The sequence below is a fragment of the Xiphophorus couchianus genome, chromosome 17 (assembly GCF_001444195.1).
Source record: "Xiphophorus couchianus chromosome 17, X_couchianus-1.0, whole genome shotgun sequence".
Lineage (NCBI taxonomy): Eukaryota > Metazoa > Chordata > Actinopteri > Cyprinodontiformes > Poeciliidae > Xiphophorus > Xiphophorus couchianus.
Window position 1 is genome coordinate 3,950,963 of NC_040244.1, and position 23,898 is coordinate 3,974,860.

A 23,898-nucleotide genomic window follows, 5' to 3' on the forward strand; every position below is an offset into this window, starting at 1 on the left:
ATCATTAATTTGATTCAGAATTATACAGAAATGCTCAAATTTATACATGCATTGTCACCAATATTTGATTAAAGATTCCTTAGAATTTAAGAGAGAAGTCACGCTTTGAAGAGATGTCAAAACGTTCCTGGCATAATTGTCGCTGGATGTTGGATCAGAACAAGCAGAGAGCTAAGTTGAACTGGTTGGTTTTCTGGCACCAACACACATTCAACAGTCCACAATTTTTCAAAACACTTCACTGGATCCCCGTTCTATGCCTGCTTTATCTATTACACCAGTCACAGTGACTTACATTAGAGTTGTAAGTCGCTATGACTAGAGATTATCACCTAATCTCACTCAGAAGCGGGGACATATTCAAACACTGGTAGGTAACTTCAGGTTAAAGGTCTTGCCCAGGGCCACACATGGCAGGAGGAAGCTGGAATCGAACCCTAACCAGTCTACCTACTGAGTCACAGTCAGCAAGGTGAAACCTTTCATGAACTGCAAAGTGTCGGAAGACCAGTGTTGATTCCTGTAGTGAAGCATTAACATGGACTTACAGGGACAAGATGAAGATTGATCCATTTTTGTTACAATGGCAGGATAGTCGCATAAAGCATCGAAACTCTGCTGCTAGCATTATGTTTGTGCCGCAGGTTTACAAGTCGTGTTGAACTCCATAATCAAAGCCATGGTTCCTCTGCTCCACATCGCCCTCCTGGTTCTCTTCGTCATCATCATCTATGCCATCATCGGCCTGGAGCTCTTCATGGGCAAGATGCACAAGACCTGCATTTACAACCATTCAGGTAGGCGCATGCACAAATGAAAAGCCCAAGCAGTGAGAACAACATTTCGTAAAGATGGAAAACAAGCACAGGGGATAAATAACACACAACCCTGCTCATTAAAAAGCTGACTGTGCATTAACTCCAATCTGTAGTAAAAAGTCATCCATCAGAAATACGTGGCAGAGAGAAAAAGAGTGCATACCTTAAACAGTTCAATTAATAATTCACAACATCATTTATTTTATGAATGATTTGGAGAATTATCGAAACAGGAGCCGTCATAAATGATTGAAGCAACTTTTAGCACAGGTTGTTAGATGGAAATGGACTCGAGTGTTATCGGCCCCTGGAGAGGCATTAGCTTTGCATGGGTTAAGTAGGTGGAGCATTCTCAAAAAGTAGCATGATGACCCGATATACATAAATTCAGCCATTTTTACGACTTTGGAAGTCCAGTGAACCCAGGGGAGGGTCATTATCCACAAATGGGACAAATTTAGAATTGTGGGCCCAACAAATTACTGGGGACTTTTTCAAAAGGACAAAAAAAAAAAACCAAGAACATCTTAAGCACTAGGACTTCAGCTGCACCAGCTAAGGCCATTGTTTATTAATTTATAATAAGAATGGGAATGGGAAAAAATCATTGCAGACTTCCAAAACAAAACCCATCGCTGACCCAAAAGAACACAGAAGTCCTTAGATAGAAACAAAACATGAATCCTGTTACATCTGGAATAAAAATAACAGAATTTCAGCATTTAATTCCTATATGGCTACGTAAAAAAAGATTCATTGTCAGGTATCCCAAATACCTGATAGCAGTAGTTGCTGAAAAGATATCACTTAATAGGTTTAAGTGATAATTACACTGGATCTAGATGACTTTGGATAGCTTTTTTCCTCAGTATTTTGTATGAACTCGTGCTTTGGTTTTCTGATATTAAAACACTATATTGATGTATTTAAAGCTGAGTACAAATCCCCTCAATTGTGCTAGCAAAATGTTGTTATGATTTTGGTTCATGCTTTTATCAAAAGACAAAAGACATTTAAGAGAGTATATTATCAAACAGTTTGATAACTGTTAAAATATTGTATCAGATTTAATTTATACAAATCTAAACTTGTTTTGCTCTCCAGAGGAAATTCATTTATGCATTTTTATGTTGTATTTTTATGTTATGCAAAATGTGACTTTTTGTCGCAGGTACAAATGCAGAGGAAAAACCAGCACCATGTGCACCTGACGGCGCTTACGGTCGGCACTGCATGCAGAACGGAACGAAGTGCCAAGTGGGTTGGGAAGGCCCAAATGATGGAATCACCAACTTTGACAACTTTGCCTTTGCCATGCTGACAGTGTTCCAGTGCATAACGATGGAAGGCTGGACGGACGTGTTGTACTGGGTGAGCCGTTTACCACAACTGTGATTTATGTTGGTGCCTGATGTAGAAGAACTAGATTGAAACTGACCAACCAAAAACATTTTAGAAAAGATACTCATGCAACATAATGCATATCTGTAGCAGAAAGGCAGAGACTTACTGAAAGATTTATTACAGAATAAGGAATAATACACACACACACTGAGCTAGGTTATATCTCAGCCATGTGCAGACAAAGCAGTGTGTACAGTACAGAATGTACAGCATGAAAGAGGCTACCTTGTCCTCACTCACTCTGCAACAGACTACTAAATCAAATATTTTTAAGGGTAATGCTTGGGTTTATACTACATCACAATTGATCATTTGGCAATAGATGACAGCAGAGGAGGGCAAGGTTAAATTTGTGCAAAAGTACATGGTATCAATCCGGTCAATATGACAGTGTAAGCCTGTGGCGGCTGGTTTGAGTGAATGTAGCACTGAAATGAAGATAAATGTCTAAACAATTTGCATCCAGGATGTGTGGGGTCTGCAGAGGACTTAGTTGCCCTTTTCTTGACCCAAGATCTTTACAAGTTCTGGGTAGAGGGAAGCTCTGATGATCCTCTCTGAAGAACTTATCATTTGTTGCAGTTCGGGCCTGTCCTGTCCTGTCCTGTAACATCAGCACACCAATCTTCCTTTATATAAAAGCAGAAGAGGAACAGAGTCCCCACTGCCAAAGCTTTAAGAGTGAATCTGCCTGTTTGCTTCTTCTGCGTTTCCAGTAAAATCCGTAGATAATGGCTGCACCGCCAACCAAGATATTAGTGACGTTTGGGTAGATGAAAAATGGACCAAAGTGTTTTGAGGCCAGTCTGTTGTTTAGAAGTGACCACAGAATGGTGGCAGAGAATAACCACAAAACTAATATGCAAAGTACAAGAAAGGCTTTTTTATACCATCTGTGGTATAAAAAAAGGCTTGATTTTTGAAATTATATTTTCAAAATGTATTTATTTTCTGTAAACTTAAACATCAATTTTAATGTTAATACTACACAAATGTGTGTATGTAGTGTGTGTGTGAGTTGTATTGGTGTGAGCACATGTATGCACATGGAGCAGATAGCCTACAAGCTCTACACCCCTTCTGTTGCTTTTCTGACAGCTGCAGCTTGCAAGTACATTAAGACACCGGGCGTTTGAGAATAAACAAGGCCAACTGCACCTCTGACATACATTTGTAAAGTATTTACATTGCCATGCACTATCTAGATGAATAAGTATAAGAAAGAAGATGCAGCAACTATTGCAGTCAAAGCAAATGACAAAAACTTGTTGTTTCTTCATCCACCTATCGTAATTAAAAGCCTGCAATAGATAGAACTTGAAATTCTACATAAAGGCTGCATTTTTATCAGTTAAGAGGTAAATATTTTTACAGTTTTTGTTTTTTGTGAATATGTTTACATCCAAAGCCCTTCAGCAGTTAGACACCGCCCATATTCCTTTGACAGCAGCTCCATCTCAGATCGGTCCTAAATTATATATCGCAGTGCATTTCCCATAAATTCATGTACTGGAACAAATCGTCTGTCGCAGATGAGTTTGCCTTTCAAGGTCCAGTTGGCTAAAAGTAAAAAAGCGGCTGTTCAAATACATACCTTTAAAAAGAAGTGTTAAATGTTAAGCAGCTGCAGCAGATGTTTTTAAGCGGTTGTTTAGTCACATATATGATTAGCTATGCCTTCAAACACAAGTTCATTTCTAGCTCTTTTTTTAACATGCATGTTTGTTTTTTTCCCTGTTTCTACGCTTCATCTTTTTTTTTTTTTTTTTAACTTTAACACACATTCTTTGCTGGACTTTTGCTGCCTGAACTATTACTTGTTTTCTTTTAGATCTGTCCCAAACACCATCATATACATTTCCCTCTTGTTCTAATCCGTCACTTTCTTTCTGGCCTTTTTAATCTTAACCCCCTTGTTCCCTCTGATAATCCTCTCTTTTTTTCCTCGTTCCCCGTTCCCCTCTGCCTCTCTCCTCCTTCAGATGCAGGATGCTATGGGCTATGAGCTGCCATGGGTCTATTTTGTCTCTCTTGTCATCTTTGGCTCATTTTTCGTTCTCAACCTCGTTCTGGGTGTGTTGAGCGGGTAAGAGCTTATACTGTTGTCATGTGTATACATATGTGTACTGTGTGAGCTGAGCCTTTGTGTATTGCTTCAAATGTGGAAACAGACTATGTATCAAGACTCTTAAATATCTGAATGGTGTATAAATCGTAATTATCTCAATTCTTAACCATAAAAAATGAAAAACGTACTTTCTGTGTTCTAAGATGGCAAGTGAAAACAGGACGAAATCCATTTAAATTAAATGAGACGAAGCCATCTTTGAGTTTCAGTTAAGGCTTGTTTGCATTTTTGCATCATTCAGCCTACAGGCCTTTTGGAAAAGTTTTTTTGCTTAGATTATATTTTTTGTCTGAATCACAACTAAATATAGATGCAGCATTGACTCATGTCTGAATGAGGTCGACATTTAGCCTTAACTTTGCTCAGTGGGCGATACACAGGGTAGAGTATGTAGACTGTTACAACTCTGTCAACATTTAAAAAACTCAGTAAAATGCGTGACAAAAGTCTGAACGCTGAAAATTATACAAATGACATATTTTCTAAAACGTACAGCTTTCCTGCTATCTGCTAAGGTTTGTTCTAGGTCAGTTAACCCATTAGAAAATTGGAACAGATGTTTAGAATATGTGGGAGAGAGACCTTTTGTCAACCCCCAAAAAACTCTGCAAAAGTAGTTTAAGGTGAAGGAACAAAGTCAGGAGAGTCAAGCTCTCCTCAGTGGCAGCTTTGATGAAAAGCTGATATGTCGCCATAGAAAACTATTCTGTCTTGCAAGGTCACAACTTTGTCTTTTTTGTTTCTCCAGGCTTCATTTTAACATACATTTTTATTCTTCCTCTTTTATCCAAAACAAAATCCAAACTAAACAGTTTTGTTCCTATAGCTTAGACAGAATATACCCAGAAAAAATCAATAAATCACAATTTGAGCTTTCAACAACAGTCTCTTTGAACAAGGTTAATCATAAATGAAGAGGTAGATGATCAGTCCAATAAATAACTGCCTAGCCTTTCATCACAAGCTTGGCAGAATAACACATGTGCCATGCAGAAATAGAAAAAATGGGTCCCAATCTATCATGTTCATGTCAGATGGTTGCATTGGGGCCACTTCCTGTCACAACCTGTATGTGACGTACACATGGACACACAAACGCCCCCCAAGGCTAGATTTGTTCTCTCAGTTTGACTACACACCAGCTTTGTCGTTCTTCATTGATAAGTGACCTCCATTGTTTTGCTTTCTTAACCCCCCAAAAAAGTGAAATTAATCTCACCGTGTTGTGCACATGAGGTGCATCTGATAGTATGAAGGGTTACAAAGTTTCTGCATGTTTGCATTTTTCTTCTCTAAGTGCAGCTCCACCTTGGTGCTTTTTCACTCTTCTTTGCCAAGTCGCACTTTTTTAGTGCGAGTAGAGCACCTCCTGGTCTGTGAGGACACACAGGGGTATAAATAATTCACCCCTCAGGTCGCTCATTGAGGTGGAACGCTAAAAAGTCTTGCACTGCAGGGAAAACACAGGAGGCGGGGTGTATTCTTCTGGGGGCAGAGTGGAGTATGGAGGAAATGTGACATTAAAGATAGAAATCATGGGAATTAATTGTGAAACACTAAACGGGAACAGAATTTAGTCATTTATTTTAAGATTTTCCAAATGTCCACAAGTAATAATCCTAACAATTATAATAAAATTACAACAGCAGGTTATGTAAAGATTTCATTTAAATATGAAACTTTTAATCTAATCAACTATGCAACTGAAACTAATTTGATTTTAAAAATTCTTTATTGTTTTAATTCCTGAATTGAATTATTTTGCAATCTTGGAGTCTTGGAGAATTAACATTTTTGTCATGAGGGCTAAATATATCCAATCCTTGGGAGTCTTGCTGCACAGTCTGTTCATGTGTCTAACTAAATAAAGATGTTTTTCCTCAACTGGGAATAAACCTGAGAAAAATAGTTTATACAAAGCTTTTAGATAGATAGCGATCTTGTATATTGCAAACTCAAACAAAGGTTGCTTTTCATGCAAGTTTTTAACCAAAGAAACACAAACACTTATTTTTAACATCCATGTTGGTTATTCATGTTCTTACTCTGAATCCACACAAAATCGAAACCACTCCATCTGTTTTAATTTTCATTTTTTAACTCCTTCCTTTCCTCCCTTCTTCTTCCCTTTATATTTCCATGAATGTCTGTCCTTCTTATCCCGTCATCTTTCTTTTTTTGTCCTTCTTGTCCCTGGACCATTTCCTCTTCCATGCTCCATCTCCTAGGTGAATGACGCAGTAGATTACAGGTGGCCCTGGGTCTATTTTGTGACCTTAATCATCATCGGCTCCTTCTTTGTGCTAAACTTGGTTTTGGGGGTGTTGAGCGGGTAAGGGCAGACAAGAGATGATTTAAAACCAACTTCTCCCTCCCTCGCTGCTGTGTTTCTGGGGATGACGGGGAGTTTAGTTTCTGGACTAGTGGCTCACTTATTACTTATGCTGATATTTGCAATAATCACAACATGAATATGGGGGAATGCATGTGAGCCTTTCAAAAGTACGTTTTTTTTGTCCCATTATATGCACAAACCTCTTCATATTTTGCTCACATTTTATGTGGTAGACAAAACAAAAATCACAATTTCACCCCTTTTACTCTATGTCAAACACATGAAACCAAGTGCAACCACTTGTTTTAAAAGTTACGTATTTAGTACGTCAATATAGTAAGCAAACACATTTCCTTGTGTTGTCTATCTCATCTGATCTCCATAAAATACATAGAAGTTTGTGCTTGTAAAAGTGAAAACTCTGAAAGGACACAAGGGGTATGAATAATTTTACAAGCCAGTGTAGATTTGTCATCACAGCTCTTTACAGTTGAGGCTCAGGACCTTTCCCAAGAGAACAATGTAAACTGCTGATAGACTTTAGCTGACTGTAGTAGAATCACTTGTGATTCTGCCTCAAGACCACAGAGACCTTTTGGGTATTGTCTCTCTGTTACTACGACGCGGCTGTTTCTGGGAAATAGAACTACTATCATGAAAAGGTCTATACTCAGCACCGCTGCTACTGGCACAGGAAACAGTCCTTCTCATATAAAATAAAGAAAGCAACCCAGTGGTAAAATAATCTACATATTTGTAGATTGCTGGTAGGACTTTGTTAAACATGTATTTACGTGAGCCGCTCTACCTAACTTTGGCAAGACTAGAGTAAGGGTTTCTATAAATCTAATTATTTTTGAGTGTTTAAAATTCTGTAAATTTGTGCTTTATTACTTTCAGAACCATTTATCTTTTGTTTATTATGACATCTGACTTGAAGCTCCTAGTTACGTGCAGGAGAAAGTATTAGACGTCTGTCTGGTCCAAACAGCTTGGGGTTGGTTTGGCGTCCTGACTTTGTCTAAACCTCTGAGTAATGATGCTGTCAGCACACTACACAGCCTGACCTTTTACCAACTGGTTTCTCATTGGCGTCTCAGGTTGGCATTATAACTAATTGCTAAGCAGGAACAAGAACAGCTACAGTGCAATTTGGAGACAGAAACATTGAGTGTAACTCGGGGTATAATGCGACATGAAACAGCAGAACAAAGTGATGTGAATTCACAAAAGAGGAAAAGAGAGAAAAAGGAACCCAAAGGCGATGAAGAGAGAATAGAAAAATAAGCATGAAGCCTTAAGTTTTAATACTCCCAAATGCGCATATACACATATTTACTTTCACTTAAAAAAAGATAGATGATAATCTCATGGCTTGTGAAAGGTAGTTCATAACATTTGATTTCGATGGAGACACATTTGTGGAGGAATTTCAATTCCAATCTACAAATGCAGAACTTGTATTAAGTAATTGGATTTGCAAATCTACTCGGAGACAAAGACCTTAAATTTTGTAGACATAGTTGTGATAAAACTGCAATTGAATTGTTTGACCATGATGACCAATTGAGGGAAACAGGATGCATACAGGAAAATACCATCCGTCTTAAGTACCAGGGTTTCAGCATCTTGTTCTGGTTTTAAGTTGCAGCACGAGGGAAAAGTTAAGTTCACATAACACCCGGCATTGTGGGGGAAAAACACTATGTGGAAATGTTGAAGCAACATGAGCCAGGAAGTTGAGGCTTGGGCACAGATATGTATTCCAAGTGGTCACTAACCTTAAGCATACCACAAAACAGATTATAAATCTGCAATTTTTTTTCAAGTAGTTGCAAATCATCCATTAATGAAAAATGTCTAATTCTATTTTTAATTACCGCTGTGACTGAGTAATTTGGCTGATGGGGAGACTTAGAGGTGGAGATCCGGAGGCTTCAAGTTTTCCCACATCCTGTGTTGCAAAATAAGCAAATACATGAAAAACGTGTTTAAACTATAAGCTTAATTTTAAGAAGATATTTGAAATTTGTTTATTTTATAGGTTTCTTAAAATATAAAATACTGCTTGTTTGTGTTTGACAGTGGTTTACTGTTGATTAGTCATTAGCTTAGCTTATTGATCCGGCTCCTGCTAAGTGCATCAATCAAAACTGTTTGTACTGGACAGAAAATAAACACAAATCACTGACGGACTTGCTGTTACATTGGATTTTCTTTACATGACCAAACCCAGCTAAAACTATATTTGTAGTTACAATTTCAGAGAACAGTAAAAAATTACATATATATTGTTTTATTTTATTTTTTTGGCAAATGATTTGTAGTCATAATATTAGCATATTTTGATTTCAAAAAAGGACAATTGGCCCAATCCTGAAACATTCAATCATTCTGTTTACTTGAAGAAGACTTTTGATCTTAATATACCTGAAGTGTGCCTTCTCTTTCTGGCTATAATAATCCTAAAGACATGCAAGAGAGATTAGACCTCAACAACTTGCTTTTAGCCTACTTCATGTCATCAGTTAGGTTTTGTTTAAGTGGCAGGAAAGAGTGGCCAGGAAAACTGAGCTCTCTGTTCCAAAAAGTGATGATTTTCAGTTAGCTACTCATTTGAAAAATATATTTTTACATAAAAGCAAGCGATCTTTCTCTAATATAAAAATTGGATGTGACATAAAAGCAAAAAAACATAAGAAATCTGTAAGCACTCTATCATGGAAAGCAAACCGCCTTGAACTGTTTGGACTTGAACTAAATTCTTTGATTTGATGGAAACCAAATCGTGATCAAAGAAATAATTCAAAGCAAAGCTTGTAAAAGTGGATCTAAAAGCTAAAGAGGTACAGATGAATCACAGCAGAGGTGGAAGACTGAAGTTGTTTTGTTTTTGTTTAATATCCAAAGCCAAGTTTCTCTTCGCTTTAAGGTTTCGCTTCAAAGCTGACTCTTTTGGAAGCCTAAAAGTTCAGGTTTTCCATTTTCATTTGCACACTAACTTCTTTACTCCTTCACTCATTGCCTTTTCCTCAGCAGGTTGCCCCCTCCCCCCATGCTGCAAGCTGCATCATACTAGTTAACACAGTAATCTCACGTTTGCCAAAAACTTTCATTCTGGATTTTCAGATTCTTCTTCTTGTCTTTCGTTTCTTTGTTCTTCTCTCTTCCCCCCCGAACCTATAACCCCATCCCGTTACCCTGCCTCCCCTCTCCCAGAGAGTTTTCCAAGGAAAGAGAGAAGGCCAAAGCACGTGGCGACTTCCAGAAACTACGAGAAAAACAGCAACTGGAGGAGGACCTTAAGGTGGGCTGCTGTTTGAGTACTAAGTGTTTATCTAAGTCACTTATTAGCTAAAGTGCAGAAATGTGTTGTATTTACTGATTTAAACACTCCAGTGTCCTTTACGTCTTTCAAAAAAATAAAATAAAAACATTATATAGCTTCACAATATAAGAATCAATTCTTGCCAGGTCACTTTTATTGAAAAGATTGCCAAATTCAAAGGAAGAGAAATTTAAACTGTTTTTAATCTTGTAAAAGTATCTGTATCCCGCGAACGTCTTCACTGTACTTCATGATCAACATAAAGCAGAACGTTGCTGAGTGGGAAGGAAAATTAAAAATGAAACAAAGAAAAAACTGAAAATCTGGCATGCAAATGCACATCCAGCCAACCCCTCCAAACCACAAACAAAAAATAAAAAACAATATTTATTAGTACTTTATCATAAATTGCATTGAAAAATGGGAACGAGCTCAACGGGACAAAATACTTCTGCAAAGCACTGTCTAGCTCGTCAGTGCTTTCTTTTTATGCATATTGCCCGATCCACTGCTACACCCGTTGACTTGTTCTCCCCGTCTTTGCATTCATTTGTCCAATCGCAGGGCTATTTAGACTGGATCACTCAGGCTGAAGACATCGACCCAGAGAATGAAGAGGAGGGCTTGGACGATGACAAACCCAGAAACCGTGAGTACTGCAGTACAATAATTCATTTCTACCAATAAACAGGCCAACATTTCACCTTGATCTGGTTGCTTGGTGTAATTTTGTGCAATACAAAGTTGGGAGAAAAGTTGTGTGCAAGTATGGATTTATAAAGGTTCTTGCCAGATCTAGTTCCATCAGAGGGGTATTTTTGGCAAAGTTTAGAAAAATCAACTGACTTCCTAAATGTCGAGTGTGTGACAAATACTGTTTGCTTGAAAGTCCTCCTGTGGTTTTAAACCTGTTTAGATATTACTGGAATGTGTCGTGCTGCAGCTTATAGCCCGTGGTTGCATGCTTTCTCTCTTTTTCTCTCAAACACTCAAACACAATCCTGCACCTACTCATTCATATGTACGTTCTAACTGTATACACCTCGAAAAATATGAGCACTTGTGTTTTGCTAGAAATGTACTCCACAAATGAACACCCAGTTTCAATCTACCACCCGATTGGAGAGAGAGACAGCCACACATGTTTCTCTAGGACTAATCCTTGCTTCAAGAGGCAGAGAAATAGAGCCTCCTAACCTGGAAGTCTGACATCAAAAGCTTAAATTCAGCTTGGGAGAGTGACAGCGAGAAAAGGAGAAAGGGTCTTTTTTTTTTTTAGAGGCTTGAAACACAGCTTGCATGCACTTGAAATGAATGAAAACTAATTACACAGAGACAGCATGGATTGTCTGCACACATTTTCTGTGCCGAGCTGGTGATTCAGTCTTCAAAAGAAAAAAACAACAAAAAAACCCACTGATGACATTATGGGTGGAAAAGAGAATTGATTAATCTAATGATGATATTTGCTTTCTGAGAATTCCAGTGAATTAACATGGTCTAAGACGGACTGACCCAGTTTGCAAGGAAATAAAGCTTCATGTGTTATGATTTTATCGGTCCATGCCCATCAGCCAGGCAAAACCAAATCAGCTGAGGTTGAGGTATTTGTCATAAATAAACAATATGCTGCCAATTTAGTAAATGTTGCATAAAAATCACCATGTCTGTTTTTTAAAAGACAAATTTCTAATGTTGTTGATGTCAATCTTGATACAGTGTAACACTGTGAATTATTAATTTAATTGGACAAGCCATCAAGTGTTGATGAGATGACGAAATGATAGGTTTTTATAGTCTAAACTTGGACTTCAAAAGGATCAATCATATTTTTGTTTGTGAAGGAGAAAAATCAAGTCACTTAATATTTCAATTGCTTTGCCTCCATCACTAAGATGGATGGACGCTCCTCCTGGTTGATGTATTAGACTGTTTCTGCTGCCCTGGGACAGTTTATCACCTGAACTCTTTTCCAAAAGATGATAGGAGATTTTATGACAAAAATTGGCAAACAGAATGGCAAGAAAAAAAAAACAGTATATGTGCCCGTGTCTATAAGACATATCATGCCGTTGACCATTTATCAACAGAGCATTGTAAAAGTCCTTTTCCACAAAGTCTTTGATGGTTTGTATGACCTATATAAGGTGAAGTGTAGATTATATTTTTTAAGCTAACATAGTGTTTTGCATGTAGGTAAAGCACTATACAGAATACTTATATATGACAAAAATATTCTATTACATTGATGTTGATGTGGTTGTAACATTGAAATGCAAAGCACTGTACCATCCCATCTGCGTACAAAGATCAACAAATGTGTAGCTTGTGCACATTGCAGTGGGCTTTTGTAGCATGAATGCGTGTTTGTGTGTATTACGGATACACTTGCACGAGTCAGTTGCCATTGTCAGCATGTTTGTTATAGTATTAGTGAGAAAGCATTTGAAGGGTTTCAGGTGTAATCAGATGTGTGGATGAATGTGGTATAAAAATCATTCAGAATGTCCTCACCTGACAGTAACTGTGTCAGTCTAAAATGAACAGCAGATTGTTCTCAAGTAGAACTGCAAACAGTTCAACTGCCAAAAACCATATCCTGATGAGTGTATTTGTCAGAGACAGAAATTCCTCTCTTGTTCTCTTTGCTTAAGGCTTTGTGTTGATCCACCATTTTCTCTAAAACATCCCAGGGGCTTATAATTGGATTCAGCTAATTGGAAAAAACCAGGATACTCAGTTTTGTGCTAATGATCTCCAGTTTTTCTTTTTCTTTTTTGTAATCACTGCTGTACTGATTATCACAGGTCTTATCATTTTTCAGTCTTCAAGCTTCGGCTTACTTCTGCAGCAGTCTTTTGAAGATACTTAGCGATTCTAAAAGGGGGAAATGCAGAACTAATTAGAACTAATGCAATTACTGTATCTTATTGTGTCATCTCAGCAGTTTAGCATGTGTCCTAAGTCATCTCAGAAGCACATTGCGTATGCTGGGCCTTTCTATGCGACTTGCATGCTCTCCGCCTTTGCCGTCTTGTTGCATGCTTTTCATCCACAGACATTGCCAGTCTGGTATGAATGTTTCCAGTCCACCTCTGTCAGAAGACCAGAAAGCTTGTTTGTTTCAGTTACTGCTGATTCTCAGGATGGTATGTGTGACATGTTTCCATGAGTTCTTCAAGTTAACACGACCTCTGTAATACCTTTTCTGTTTACGCCGTGTGTCTTTGATTAAAGTTTGTCTAAATTATGCAAGTGTTTACAACATATGGACATATTCAGTGTCACAGAGATTAGCAGGTTTTGGAATGAAATATGTGACTGAACACCAGAACGAAAGTTAAAGAACTTGTGAACATGCTGTCTGAAGCTGGTAAGATCATTACCAAGAGAATTGTGTTACTTTAATTTGAAATATGTTGTCCATCCTAACCTAAGCAGAAAATGATGTGTGGTTTAATACCAAACAGTAAATAAATAGGGTTATGTTTCTTATAAGAGTGTAAGTAAACATTTGGCATCATATGTATAATAGATTCCTCTACAGTCTTCACACCAAGATGTTTAAATTTGGTTTGTTTACGATTTAAACATAGCGCTTTGGTTTGAACGTCATAAAATAAAACGTTGAGTCTTTCAGCTGCTTTTTGTAGATGAGTTAAGTAATTTACCATCAACTTCAATCACAAGTACCAGTTAAATTTATCAACCAACTACTGGTTGGTATTGGTAACAGACTGTTACTGTCCATTTTTAAGTTAATTTATTATTCATTGGATGCATTTGGATTCTACTCCTAAAACTTGTTGGATACATTTTTTACTGAAGCTGGTGTCATGCTAAATACAACACCAGCTCTACTTTGAGGAAATATCTGCAACAAATTATTATTTTCCATTGAGTTTGAGGGAGAAGGTGTCAGATATTCTCTAAGAGCAATGAAGGATGTACTAGGGTTGTCTTCGGTAATAGAAATTTAAGATGACTGCAAGTATAAAATTACTCTTTGAAAGCATGAAAAATGCTTTACTATAGAGCTCTGTGTGTATGTAGCTGTGCATATGATTAAAATGGCAGAGAAGAATCTTGGTTTCATTTATCTCATCTCTTACAATTAAGTGAGCTACAGCAATTCTGCAGCTATTGTTTAAAATATGAATTTTATGTCTCTTATTGCATCACTTTGCATATTCCGTTTCTTGTTTAGATACTTACAATGTTTGCAGGATTTTACATTATCTTTCTACATTGTACTGTACAAGAGATTTTAAATTATTATGTGTTATGTTATGATTTAGAAGACAATGAATCCAGTATGCGAGTGTTACACAATGGAAAAAAATACAATAGAGAAAATTATTAAAAAGAAAATTACAACATTTCGCAGAAAAAAAACAACAACCTTGTGTAGCTCTCAGTAAAAGTTTAAAGTCAGTTTCATGGATTTCATCTATAGAAATCCAGATAAACATACTTTCTGCCCTTTATTGTGTTTCTCTCTACGCAAAACTGCAGAAGTTTGGGTAAATACAATAAAGATCAAAAACTGAAATTGTTCAACAAAGGCGGAACAGACAGTGCTGCAATCATATTAATTCTTTTCAAAGTAAAACTATGGTTTAAATGAAGAAATGAGGTGTCGGTGTAATTGCTTAAATAAATGTTTTTTTTGCAACTAGTTTCTGACATGCACACATTTGACATGTGTGCATGTCTCTCATGCTGTCTGGAGGTGAAATGCTGATGTGAAGCTCTCTCTATGTTATATACAAGTGTGTGTGTGTGTGTGTGTTTGTGTTTGTCCTGTTGAGCCGTACTATCTGTCCCCAGGTAAAGGTCGACATTTTCTCTCTCTGCGTGGAGCCGTGAAGAAAAACGCGGCTTTCCTTCGTAAGGCGTGTGCGTTTGTCTGCATGGACCGACATTAGTTAAAGATTTTACAGATCCTAGAACTGCAAGCGGACTGCAACCCCGAGCACTTCTTCTACACCTAAAATCTTCCTTTGTTTTTATTTCTACCTTCCTGTAAAGACTCTCCTGCCACTTAAGCAAGAATATCTTTTGCCCCCTTTAGAGCTTCAACCCCTTAGTGTGCAGTAAAAACCTCTCGACACTGTAAATTTGTTTGTTCTCAATGTCTTGCTTGTGCGTTTTGCACACCTACTTCCAAATGATTGCTACGCATTTAATGATTATTTCAAACTTAAGCATTATAATATTCTAACTTTCTTGTTTTATGAAATTTTACCCAAAATTGTGACTCCTGTTGCTCCTCTATATTGGCTTTTGAGATGCTTTGGTGCACATAAAATTTTACTTTTTCTTATAAAAAGGTTAATTGCAATGTAATTGGAGACAAAGAGAAGAAACAACTTTACAGTTTTGACATTAAAAATTTTATCTGAAAGGAAATAATTTGCTTGATTGTCTGAAAACATAAGAGGTGAATGTTATCATACGAGGCTAATGCAAAGCATAAATAGTATATGCAAAATCATCTTTGCTGAAGTGATGACATAATCCTCTTCTTGTCGTTTCAGATTCCTTTCTTTAAAAGTCCCTGCATTATTCCAGCCTCTCATAGACTAAAATATGAAATTTTATTCAGAAAAAAGACCTTCTCCAACTTCTACTCTTAAGTTTTACAAACAGTGCCTTGCACAATAATCTATAATCCCTTAATTTTTCCATATATTGTCACATTACAGTCAGAAAGGTCAATGCATTTCATTGGGATTTTAAGTGATAGACCAACACAAAGTGGAGGAAGGAAAATGTAGCATAAAGTATAAATGTTTTTTCACAAATCTGAAATGTTTGGCATGCTTACGTAATCAAACCACCTTTAGTCACAATTACAGCATCAAGGTTATTTGGCAAAGAGTGACAGAGGTTGAGATAATATTTTGTAGCCCAAACATGCTTTTACATTCTCAGCTTCATCCCTGAATTGTTTGGTGTGTTCTTTGATCTTCATGATGCAGCTAGTTTGCCATCGTTTTCTAGATGACTATTTACAAATTTATTAATTTATTAAGTGACTTCTATCAGCTGATCGCCCTGGATTATACTAGTATCAGAGTGAAGGGTAATGAAAACAAATGCATGCCAAAAACTTACTTTAAAGAGGGAATGATTGTTGTTGTCCAGGAATAAAATCTTTTAATAGTCCAAAAAAAAAAAACATTTCAAAGATTTGACCAACAGGTGGTTATACATTGAACATTTAACTATGTCAAAAATAATAATAATAAAAAAAGCCTACAACAATCCTATGCTTAAGATTTGAGAGATTTTCTTCTGCCAATTGTATCTTGTGTTTTCTTTCACACAGTTTCCCGTTTCCTCTCTGTTATTAACAGATTCAACTCACATTTCAAATTTCATGGGCACAGAGATAGAAGAAAGCAATATACACTGAAAAATTCCAGACAGTAACTCAGCTGCTGTGGCTTCTATCAGCAAAAGTTTTAGAGATATCCAATTCACACAAATGCATAAAAAAGCTGTTTTTTCGTCTCCAAAAAATAAACTAAGTCATAAATAATCTGCGTTAGCAGGGTGGGGCTTGAGAATAATTTGATTGCATTCTACTGAAGCTAAGACATAATCTTTTCAGAATTACTCCACACAACCATACTTAAAATAGCAAAACAATTAGTTTAGGTCCCTGTTTAGTGAGAAATATTTGTTATTTTGTCTTACTTATTTTACTTTGATAAGAAAGACAAAACTTGACTGTCTGAATGTCAGTCTGTGAAGTTAGGATATTATTTAGTTATAATTTCCCAGAGTCTCCAAAATCAAATAAGTCTGTGTACTTACATAACTTGAAACTTTTTGCAGTGTTAACAGGCTAAAGCAGAATCTAATCCAATTTACACAAAAAAAACATGTGACTCCTGTTTCCATCATGTCCTTTTCTGTCTCTTCAGTCATTTTTTACCCTGCTGTCCTCTGTCTTAATTTTCCTCGTTTCTTGTCTCTTTGTTCCAGGTCTTTGGGGTTTACTCTAACAATAGGTATTAAACTAGTTCATAGCTCCATTGAGGGGAAGGCACCGGGCTGCTTTTGAATAGTATTTCAAAGGCTTTGTAGCCTCAGGAGAAACTTGCTGCTCACAAGTGCATTTAACCAAGTAGCGTAGCTACAGGAGGGACATGTCGAAGTGTGGAAACTTACATCATATTAACAGTGAAGGCTTTATCGCTCACAGAGACAAGATTTTACAAAAGTGAACCTCTTTACCACCGATTTGTGTGTCAATGCACAATTACGTTTCAATATGATTGAAACAACGGGTTTATGAGACATTTTGTGTTGCAAAATGGTTTGTAGATTAGTAGGTTTCCCAACAAATTAGTAGTTGAAACCATCACCCTCGTTGAAACTTGTGCATCAAATTCTCGCTTTTAAATCTATTGAAGTTATCTGTAGCACATTAATTCCATGCAAGAAAAAGAAGGCTCAGATAAACTTTAAAAAGGCACAAAATTAGAGTAACACACTTGCCAGTGAAGAGTGAAGGCAAACTGGCGACTGGAACTCCATGTGCAGTGTCTGATTCTGATACCTACAGGTGTAGCAATAATATTTGAAGTGACAATAAAGGAATGCGGCTCATTCCCCCCAGCAAGCCTGAATTGACAGAAGCAATAAAAAGCGATGGATCATTTCAAATCAGTCTCTCAAGCAGCCGTCTCCACATTCTTCCTTTTCTTTCTCGCTCAATCTCCTGTCATCTAAACCGTCTTTAGTGCTTACATTATTGTCTCCCCGTCCCACTTCACTGTTATTGGTTGTCCATTCATTTTGTACTTTTTTTTGTAAAACAATTGATTTTTCCATTATTACCCATGAATATGTTTCATTTTTCAAAGTCTTTCCCCATCGTCTCAATATTAACTCATCCCTCTATCCTTGCATATCATCACTCACAAGCTGTTTTATTTAAAACAGAAAAAAATATGCTGTTTGAACTGTGCTCTCTTATTACCAAAAGACATATTTTAATTTAGACTCAAAGGTGAGGATGAACAGAGCACATCTGATATCACAGCTCTTTCCTTAGACTACAAAGAAACTACAAAGTCTCTCTTTTATGTTTAAGACATGAATGCAGGGCAGCCCTGAAAAAAAATTATATAAGAGCTTAATAAAAAGCACTTGTATCTAGTGCCATTGTTTACTGATCGGTCCAGCTGGACAACTCTAATAGTACAAAGTCCAGCTTAAATCTGTTTGAGAGTGAGACTTGAAAATTTACCTCACAAAGGCTCTCAGTCCAATCTGACCGAGCTTCAACTATTTAGCAAAGAACTAAAGTGGCCGAAAATTTCCATCTCTAGATATGCAAAACTGGTAGAAATACATCATTTAAAACTCGCAGCTGTAATTGTAGTAATAGGTGGTTCTACAAAGTACTGACCCAAAAGGAATGCATCCATGACTTCTGAAGGCGCCAAATTTTATGTAGGAGAATCTGAGTAATGGGGAATAAATTAGTGCATTCCACACTTTATTATTATCTTAAAAACTATGTGTCCTTTTTCTTCCTCTTGTGGAAATTTTCTATAAAATACAGAAAAGTTGGTGGTTTAAGAAGGCAAAAAAAAGTTTAATTGTTTGGGAAGCTACTGCAAATGTGCACTTGAAACGTACATTTTATTTCCAGGTAAACGTTAAACCCCCTGCACTGCTATAGACCTTTTGTTTTTTTTGTTTCTTTCTGACTCTTCCTCATATTTTCTTTTTTTTTTTCCTTTTGTCTTTACCCATTTCTCTCAGTGAGCATGCCAGCCAGTGAAAACGAATCAGTCAACACAGATAACGCTCCCGGGGGAGATGTGGAGGGGGAGACCTGCTGCACCAGACTGGCGTGAGTACCTTATCCTCTTACACAAACAAACACACCCATACACACACACAACTCTTCTTCAGCTCTCTCAATCCCCACCATCATTCCCATGGAGTACTCCTCGCCTTGCCAGGATCTTTGTCTTTTCCACCAGCTCTGCTGTGTTAGACATGGTACAAGTGGCTTGGCTTCCCTCTGTCCTTCATTGATCTAGCGGAGCCAGCCTTAGCCTTATAACTCATTGTGTCGTGCAGGCATTCATGCACCAAAGGCTCTTGGGGTAAAGGACCAGAAGGTCGTCAATACACTCCACTCAGATAAAACTTTAATTAGGGTGAAGGTGATTTATCTGAAGAGACAAATAACCGTACATTCTGTTCCCACAGGGGCTGTTTTTTTCTTTTTCAAAGTCTATGAACATGACCTTTGACATTTCTGTAATAACACTGCCAAAACTCAAAGACTAAACATATTTTTATGTGAGTATTTTTTACGCCAGTATGACTATGGGACATAATTTCTCTCTCTGTGTTTCTGATCGGTCTCTGCCCTACCTGAGTTTGGCCGCTGAAACGCTTTCATCCTCCCCTGTGGGAGTTCACAAACGGCTGACTCACTCACTCCTGCTATCCCCGGATGCTTTTCTTGTGATTTTACATTATTCAAAACAAATGAGATGCTTTCTTTCTTTGACGTAGGGCCTCACAGGAGCCGTGACCTCCAGCGAGCCTCTACTTTAGCATGCAAAAGCAAATCCAAAATTGCTCATTAATGGAACAGGTTACTGGCGATTCCAGAGTAAAACTATATGACGCAAAAACAAAAATTGCTGACTTAAGTTAGAGAGCATGTTTGGATGGTCATTTATCTCTACGTTCACTGTTTGTCTGTTATTATGTATTTGTTGTGTTGTTTGGGTTTATTCGTATACTGTCAAAATGAATTAACCTGAACATAAAAACTAAAATATGAAGAGTATATAAAAATATAATATGATTTCAGCTCATCCATAGAAGTAAAGTTTATTTAGAAAACAAACCCATTCACCTGTCCATCCATTTCTCTATTTATCCAGCTCTTCGTCCTTCATCAGTTTTTCTATTGATCAAGTCATTTATCCATCCCTCTGCTTCTTCATGCATCCATCCAGAAATCATTTAATCCATTTATTCATCTGCCTATCGACCAATACATTTATTTATCCATCCATCTACCAGTCTGTCTTTCATTCCATTTGTTCTGATGTTCACCTATCCATTCATTCATCTGTCTGACCACTCAGTCTACCTTCTTTCTTGTTCCACATTTAGAACCTGATCTCTGTAGAAATATTTGCTACAAATTTAAAAGTGATTATTATTATTATTTTTTGTTGTTGTTGTTGTAATGTCTAAAACGAATGAAAAAACAAAACGGATCATTTTAGATTTCAAACTCAATATTTGTCATATTAAATCATCAACTTGGTTTTATTAGTTCGATCGCAAGAATGTTATGACAGAATATGAATTTTCAGCTTGCACAAATAGTTGTTTTTTAATGACTGCTTAAGGAGACCTAACCTCTTAGAGCCACTCAACTCAGTTTACATGGAGGAAAGAGCCGAGAACTAAATCAAATCAGACTGCAACAACTTCTTATGATATACATTAATCACAAAAGTATGTGCCATCTTGATTTTATTTTGTTTGTTTTGAAGATTTCTTTTTCTTTTTTTTATTTGCAACACTTGGAAAAAAAATATAGACCTTCCGTTGACTGAAACTTTACATTAAGAAGTTTTCATCCTAGATATAGAGTGTTTCCTGGAGGCCCCCCCACCCCCCACTTTTGTTTTTTTGTTTTTTAAAAAATGAGACTTTCAGTGTTTGTCAGTTCTTCTTCACATTGCCAGCAGACAGGCCCTTGGGGTACGAGCTACTTCAGCACCTGCTGATCTCTTCACCGAGACGGACACATGAAGGGGAGTATGCACTGTCAGGTCCCATATCCAGCCAGTCAGTCATTCTGTTCGGTCTTTCAGGCCGTCAATAAGACGCTTCATTGTTTCCGTCAGCTGTTCAGTCAGCCAGTGAGTCAGCTGCTCCATCAGTTCATCTGACTTTTGTCAACCAAACCAGAGCACAAATACAAACATCTCACAAAAAAATAGATTTCAGATTGATTCGGCAGTTACCAATTTCATTTTGTGAACTATGGTACTTGAAATGGACATTGCTTTTTTCCTTCTCTCTTCTGTCAAAATGTCCTCCATAATATCTTGTCCTCAGTTCTCCTTGTTGTACCTTTTTCCTGTTACAGTGGTGAACAATCAACAGACTTTCCATCCATTAATGAATTGTGGTTTTTTTACACCAGGATTGACTGGAGAAAAATCAAATTAAGATTGTTTTCTTTTGACTGGATGCCACTGTGTTTGTGTACTGCATATACAGTATATATATATATATATATATATATATGCGTGGGCGTGTGTGTGTGTGTGTGTGTGTGTGTGGAGGGGGGGGGCGTGTGTGTGTTCAAGAGAGTGATTTGCTCACAATAAAATTCAACAAGCATTCATTCTGTTGGGCTATGCTCAAGATGGCTACTTAAAACTGGTGAATTGGACCATTTGGCAAATATTTTCGTTGATCATTTGCAACATCTTTTGTTGTTTTGCCTAAAATTCTTACATGTAAAATATGCAAAACAAATGCAGGTTGATCAAGAAACATATATGCTGCAAATCTTTTTACAAAAACAGGGGAAGCTACATTCCCCTTTATCCTTTTCAAATCACCTCTGTCTTGTGTTTTTTGTCTGTCTGTGTGCTATGTGTTTTTGTATAATCCATTTTGTTTTCTGTGTTCCAGAATTAGGATCTCCAAATCCAAGTTCAGGTTAGTACATGTTTACCGTAGTCTTCTAATGAAGTCGTACTTATTTATTGGCTGTGAATGTGTGTTAGTGTCTTTGGGCTTGCGTGCTACTTTAGAGAAGAACAAAATGAAAAGGAAACAGGAAAATCTAAAACTAACACGATCAAACTAATAGAAACTCCCTCTGAGCTCACTAATAATAACAACATGATCAGTAATAAATTAAAACTGTCTGCAAGCATTTCATTTACAGAATAATCTATACTAATTCCATGATATTAACTCTGAGGTTGATATCAAGTATTTACTCTTTATAAAAAGAATTGGATTCATCAGAAGCTGACAAAGCCCTAAAATACCGGTAGTTATAAATTATACCTCAGATATGCTCTGAGATATAGTTATTATTTCTATTTAGCAAACAGAAATAATGTTAACAATCTTAACTGATATAAAAAAGTAAAAGTTTAGTCTGATTTAATTTTAGACTGCGAGAAAAAAAGGGTACATCATTTTACAAGATAAAAAACTAAGTTATCTGGAATCCCTCTTTTCAATTCAAAGCTTAAAATACCTTGATGTAGCACTATTCAAAGGTGAGAAATTTCCATAATTTTAATTTCTTACGCTGTGTTAGATACATCGAGATATCCAACACAAAGGTTTTAAATTGATGCTCTCTATTAGTGAAGAAGATATTCATAACGCTAAATGGCGCTAAATGTTTCAGCTCAGTTACACTGAGTCAGGGTGTGTTTATGCTCGTGTTGTGTTGTGAGTTGTGTCTTGTGTGGGCCCTAACTGAAAGCAAACAGAAAGAAATGAAATCCTGGCAGGCCGTGTTTATACATTTAGTTGATCATAAATACTTCCACATTCTTACTTGTATGAAAAACAGAAAGTCAGCAACCAATCACAGATCTGACACCTTTATGAATACAGTAACTGATACGTTGTGTGGTACTGCATTCATCCCAGTGATACAAAAATGGTTCGCCATGGTTATTTACGCTGTTAAAAATGTTGTTTTCTCATGAAGCCTAAATGTCAAACTAAATGTTATGTATACTTAACCATTTGCACAGTACTGATGTTTATAGCAGACATGAAAATAAAATGATTAAGTGCTTCTCACAATATCATAGCCTTGACTAAAACTGACCATGGTTTTCCAGTGTTTAGACAAATTTAAAACCAGGATGCAGAACACAAAAGAAACACTTTTTTAAGCATGGATCCATCCTGCCTTGTATCAACAGTCACAGATGGCTGGTGTTGCTTTAATGATTTGGGAGATATTTTCTTGGGTCATTTAGTACAAATGAGAATTGTGTAAATGCCACAGATGTTATGACCACAGAGTTAGTCGAGATGGATACTTCCAGCAAGATAACGCACAAATCTGAAATAATCTGAAACTGTTTTCTTGAGCATTACACTGAGTTTGAAGCTACTGGAGTTTTCCAGTGACCTCCATGGTAAGGTTCAATCCAATAAAAGACCTCAGGGATGAAATTGCAATATGCTATTAAGACAATAAGGACCAAAATGGAAATTTCCAACACCATTATGAATCCAGACAGGACCTATAGCACAAAGAATTAGAGCATTTTCTAACAGAGAATGGGGTCCAAACTGCCACAAGGAAGATGTGCCTAATAACCTATGTGTAGACCAAAGCAGGATCTACTGTTTTCATAAAACAGTGTTTTTTTTTCCTTTTGAGGGGATAATTGACGTTTAAACATCTATACAAGTAGATGTCATTTCCGAGATTATTTATAAGGAGATGCATATCAAAGCAATGCAGTTTAGACACACAAAGTTTCATTTATACTTTACTACTGCTGCTATGAGAACAAGTAAATCCCCTTATATTGCCTTCACATGTTTTCATGTCACTTACTCAGAACGGGGCAATTATGAAATTACTGTGGAAAATTGTTCCTACATGGGAGGAGATGTAAAATGACCCTTGTGTGACCCATTGTGCAGGGAGTAGAGTAGATTGTTTGCGAGGCGTGAAGCTGGCAATTATCAGAAACAATGACAGAAATTTTCCACGGTGGACAGCAAAAGAAAGTGAAGAGGAATTAGTCCACACGACAACCCAGGAACAATTAACTACATTTACTTTTTTTAGTCAAAAATACAGTTCTTATTTGTA

At 36.9% G+C, this 23,898-nt stretch overlaps 1 protein-coding gene across 13 annotated transcripts in view; it reads left to right on the forward strand.

Annotated features, from left to right (window-relative positions):
* The window catches only part of cacna1c (calcium channel, voltage-dependent, L type, alpha 1C subunit), a 195,568-nt gene that overhangs the window by 120,578 nt on the left and 51,092 nt on the right, over positions 1-23,898 (forward strand). For 9 of the 13 annotated variants that reach the window (XM_028044450.1, XM_028044461.1, XM_028044452.1 and 6 more), the window contains exons 6-12: positions 645-797; positions 1,990-2,189; positions 4,205-4,308; positions 9,905-9,992; positions 10,578-10,662; positions 18,801-18,891; positions 21,726-21,752. In XM_028044450.1, coding sequence (XP_027900251.1) covers positions 645-797; positions 1,990-2,189; positions 4,205-4,308; positions 9,905-9,992; positions 10,578-10,662; positions 18,801-18,891; positions 21,726-21,752 — 748 coding nt within the window. Of the gene's footprint in view, positions 1-644; positions 798-1,989; positions 2,190-4,204; positions 4,309-6,578; positions 6,683-9,904; positions 9,993-10,577; positions 10,663-18,800; positions 18,892-21,725; positions 21,753-23,898 lie in introns of all 13 variants that reach the window. The other 4 variants (XM_028044456.1, XM_028044459.1, XM_028044453.1 and 1 more) reach the window with 2 other exon arrangements.